The sequence below is a fragment of the Cantharellus anzutake genome, assembly GCF_015039405.1.
Source record: "Cantharellus anzutake strain C23 chromosome Unknown EI90scaffold_109, whole genome shotgun sequence".
Classification (NCBI taxonomy): domain Eukaryota; kingdom Fungi; phylum Basidiomycota; class Agaricomycetes; order Cantharellales; family Hydnaceae; genus Cantharellus; species Cantharellus anzutake.
The window spans coordinates 187,487-190,558 of NW_024067059.1; the positions used below are offsets into that span (position 1 = coordinate 187,487).

At 48.1% G+C, this 3,072-nt stretch overlaps 1 protein-coding gene across 1 annotated transcript; it reads left to right on the forward strand.

Moving 5' to 3' along the window:
• Window positions 1-1,372: 1,372 nt before the first annotated feature.
• On the forward strand, window positions 1,373-2,704 carry EI90DRAFT_3021348 (uncharacterized protein; the record flags this gene model as incomplete). The annotated part of the gene is made up of 3 exons (XM_039057636.1): window positions 1,373-1,610; window positions 2,062-2,530; window positions 2,647-2,704. 3 exons carry the CDS (start codon window positions 1,373-1,375, stop codon window positions 2,702-2,704), a joined length of 765 nt encoding a protein of 254 aa, XP_038909483.1.
• Window positions 2,705-3,072: the final 368 nt, after the last annotated feature.

The following is a 3,072-nucleotide window of genomic DNA, read 5'->3' on the forward strand; positions in this document are numbered from 1 at the left end:
CACCTGCTCATGCCCTTTGATGTTATGGATCTGACCTTTCATGCTTTGGATTGGCTGAAAGTGTTCACCACAAAGGAATTGTTGGCAATGAGGGTTAGGCAGCTCTCGCAGCGAGAGGAATTCCTGGAAAAAGCGGCGATTAGTTTGTATGAATCCAGAAAGAAAGCCGCTGATGCTTTTAATCAAAAGCATTCAGCAAGGATGTTTAAAGGAGAATACAAGTGCGGAGAAATGGTCTTAGTGGCTAATGAGAGGTTAAAGATTCAGCATGACTCCAAGGGACACTTAAGGTGGTTTGGACCTTATGTGGTACTTGGGAGATTGAAGTTGGGCGCGTTTTTGCTTCAGGAATTGGATGGCACTATTATGAAACGTCCAGTGGCATGGAAAAGAATTAAATTGTACCATCATCATAAGAACAAAGATGCAATCGTCAGAGTGGTGCCGCTTAAGGCAGAGGAGGAAGAGTACGATAAGGAAGTAGATGTAGTGGATGGGTCGAAAGTTAAGAGGAAATTTGGGCTTCTGCGACCATGGGAACTGAAGGGAAAAGCGAGGGATGAGTATTGAGAAGGGAAGTTTAGGCGGATGAAGCTTAGACTTACCGATCCTGACCATCCTGAGCTCGCAGAGCCGGATCTAGATGAGAAGGAGTTGGAAAAGTTCATCAAAGAGGATGCAGAGTTTTGGGATTTCAGACATGAGACTTACCCAGGAGTGGATGGAGAACTCGTTAGGTTTAAGAATAAGCCTACAGGAGGACCAGAGATTTATGAGTGGAATCCTTATGGCAAGGGATATTTTGTACCGCGAAAATCTTTCCCAGTGGCGGCACAAGCTGATGGGAAGCTAAGAGGGAGCATGATTGGCTTAGGGAAGGCTATAGTTGAAATGATACAACCTAAAGGAGAGGTAGTGAAGAGCAAGGGTGGTGAGGACCTTATGATGGCAGGAGTACGAGACCAGGAGGAATTTGAAATGGCAGGAGCTCTGGGCAGAGTTTTAACCTCTGACCCTTTTACCTTAACCCTCAAGTGTAACATGGCAAACCATGGACAAGGAGTCCAGCGGTTCAAACACACGCCAGAACGCTAGAAAGATGGGACCAAAAGAGAAACCTAAGGAGTCCCAGGAGGGGAAAGATACTCAAGAATGGGTGAGGCCGAATACCAGTGGTGAAGCCATGGGCTTCAGGAAGGAGAAAACACCTCCTCATCCTAAGCTAGCCTCTCCACGGAAATATTCTCCCTTACCAGAAAACGTACCTAAAGGGCCGAGAGCGGAAGAAATTGCTAAGTTGGAGAAACAGTTGTGGGAATTAAAGGTTAACCCGAGGACAAGCAGCGCTAGAGAAGGGTCTAAGTGGAGTGAGATGCATGAAGGAGGAAGTCTTGACTCCAGTAGCGGGATTAAGGTTCAGAAGTTAGGAGAGCCCCTTCATGCTGAACTAGAGGATGTATTGGAAGAGAAACTTCGACAAGAGGTATGGGACATGGCCGAAGGTGCAGAGATTTATGAGGATGAAGATGCAGTGGAGCTCCTCCCTTCGAGACTTTATTACGAGCCCTCTGAAAGCACGGATTGGAGACAACATCAGGGCAGGTGGATTAGTAGGCCACATCCGGAGGAAGGGGGAGTCCAAGATGAGAGGACTTTTATTGATTGTCAGGGGACGGACCCCGGGTCCCCATGACCCCTCTCTCCATAGCCCACAGCCTAATCTGTAACAGCCTAGTCTCAAGGCACAACTACTGTGGGTAAGAAAGTGTATAAGATAAAAGGCAAGTAAGATACACTTGCCTACTGTGGGTAAGAAAGTGAGAAGAAGGTTAACTTCTCACTTTCCCACAGTGGCCCAATATGGCGAAAACTTCCGGGGATACCCGGAAGTCACATGAGAAGTGGGAACCGGGCCCAGAGCATGCAGCACGCGGAGCATGCGGGGCGGAGCATGCATGCGGGTCCAGGCGCGGGTCCGGATGCGGGTCCGGGTCCGGGCTAGTCAGGGTGTGTGCCCTGACATTGATGTGATACGAGAAGATTTTCAACGGGAAAAAGCAGATGCTGGGAAGAGAAAGGCTGATGAGCTCAGGACCATGGAGAAAAATGAGGTTAGGAGGGCTCTTGAGCGCCCCACCCATTTGCCTCTCATCGCTGCAGACTATAAAGTCGTGGATTTGATTACCCATGCCACTGAACAAGTCCAAGAGTTTAAAGAATTAAGGGAACAGACCGTAACCCTTCATGACCAACATCTCAAAATCATTTATGAAGACTTGGTCAACCAAGAGGCATTGATTCATCATGTCCATGATCGAATTTCTACACTCTTGGGGGCACTTAAAGGGATGGCCACTAAAATTCAAACCACCTATGATGAAGCAAGGGTCTGCAAAGAGAAAGCAGCAGATGCAGCGAGAGCGATGGAAGTGATGTTTAGGGCCACCCATGAGAACTTGATTTTGGATGATGATTATTACCTCGTCGTCTCTGAATGCGTTCACGCTATGAAGAACAGGTTCTTGGAGAGGTATGCTTCCATGGACCAAAGAATTAAAAATTTCATTGGGAATTCTCGAGCATTTTGGGACGCTTGGGGGGAGCTGGTGCCCTTACCAAGGTCACCCTATATGATGCATTACACAGACCGTACATTACAGATGGAGCAGAAGGAATGGGAAATGGGATCGGCAACTCTGGTTAAAGGGGAATTCAGAAGAAGTTGGGAAAAATGGTCGAGGAGCAGGAGAAAATAAGGGCAGAGCTTAAGGAGAGAGTAGTGGCTCAAGGCGCATTGGCACATGAGGAAGTCGAGGAATCCGAGTTAACGGATTTGGTATCGGAGGAAGCTTCTACTTCCAAGGTGCCTTGTTAGAACTGGGTGAGGGCGGACAATTCTGGAGGGGAACCGGAGACTTAGCAAGGAGGGACCTTGGCCTCAGCGACTCAAGCAGAGCGCTGTGCCATTGCTGTTTGTCCATTTGGTCCTTAATTTCAGAGGTGGCGAGCAGGAAGTCTCTAGGGGGCATTTCAGGTCGATTTTAGACTGAAGGTCCAAAACGAGTATGTACA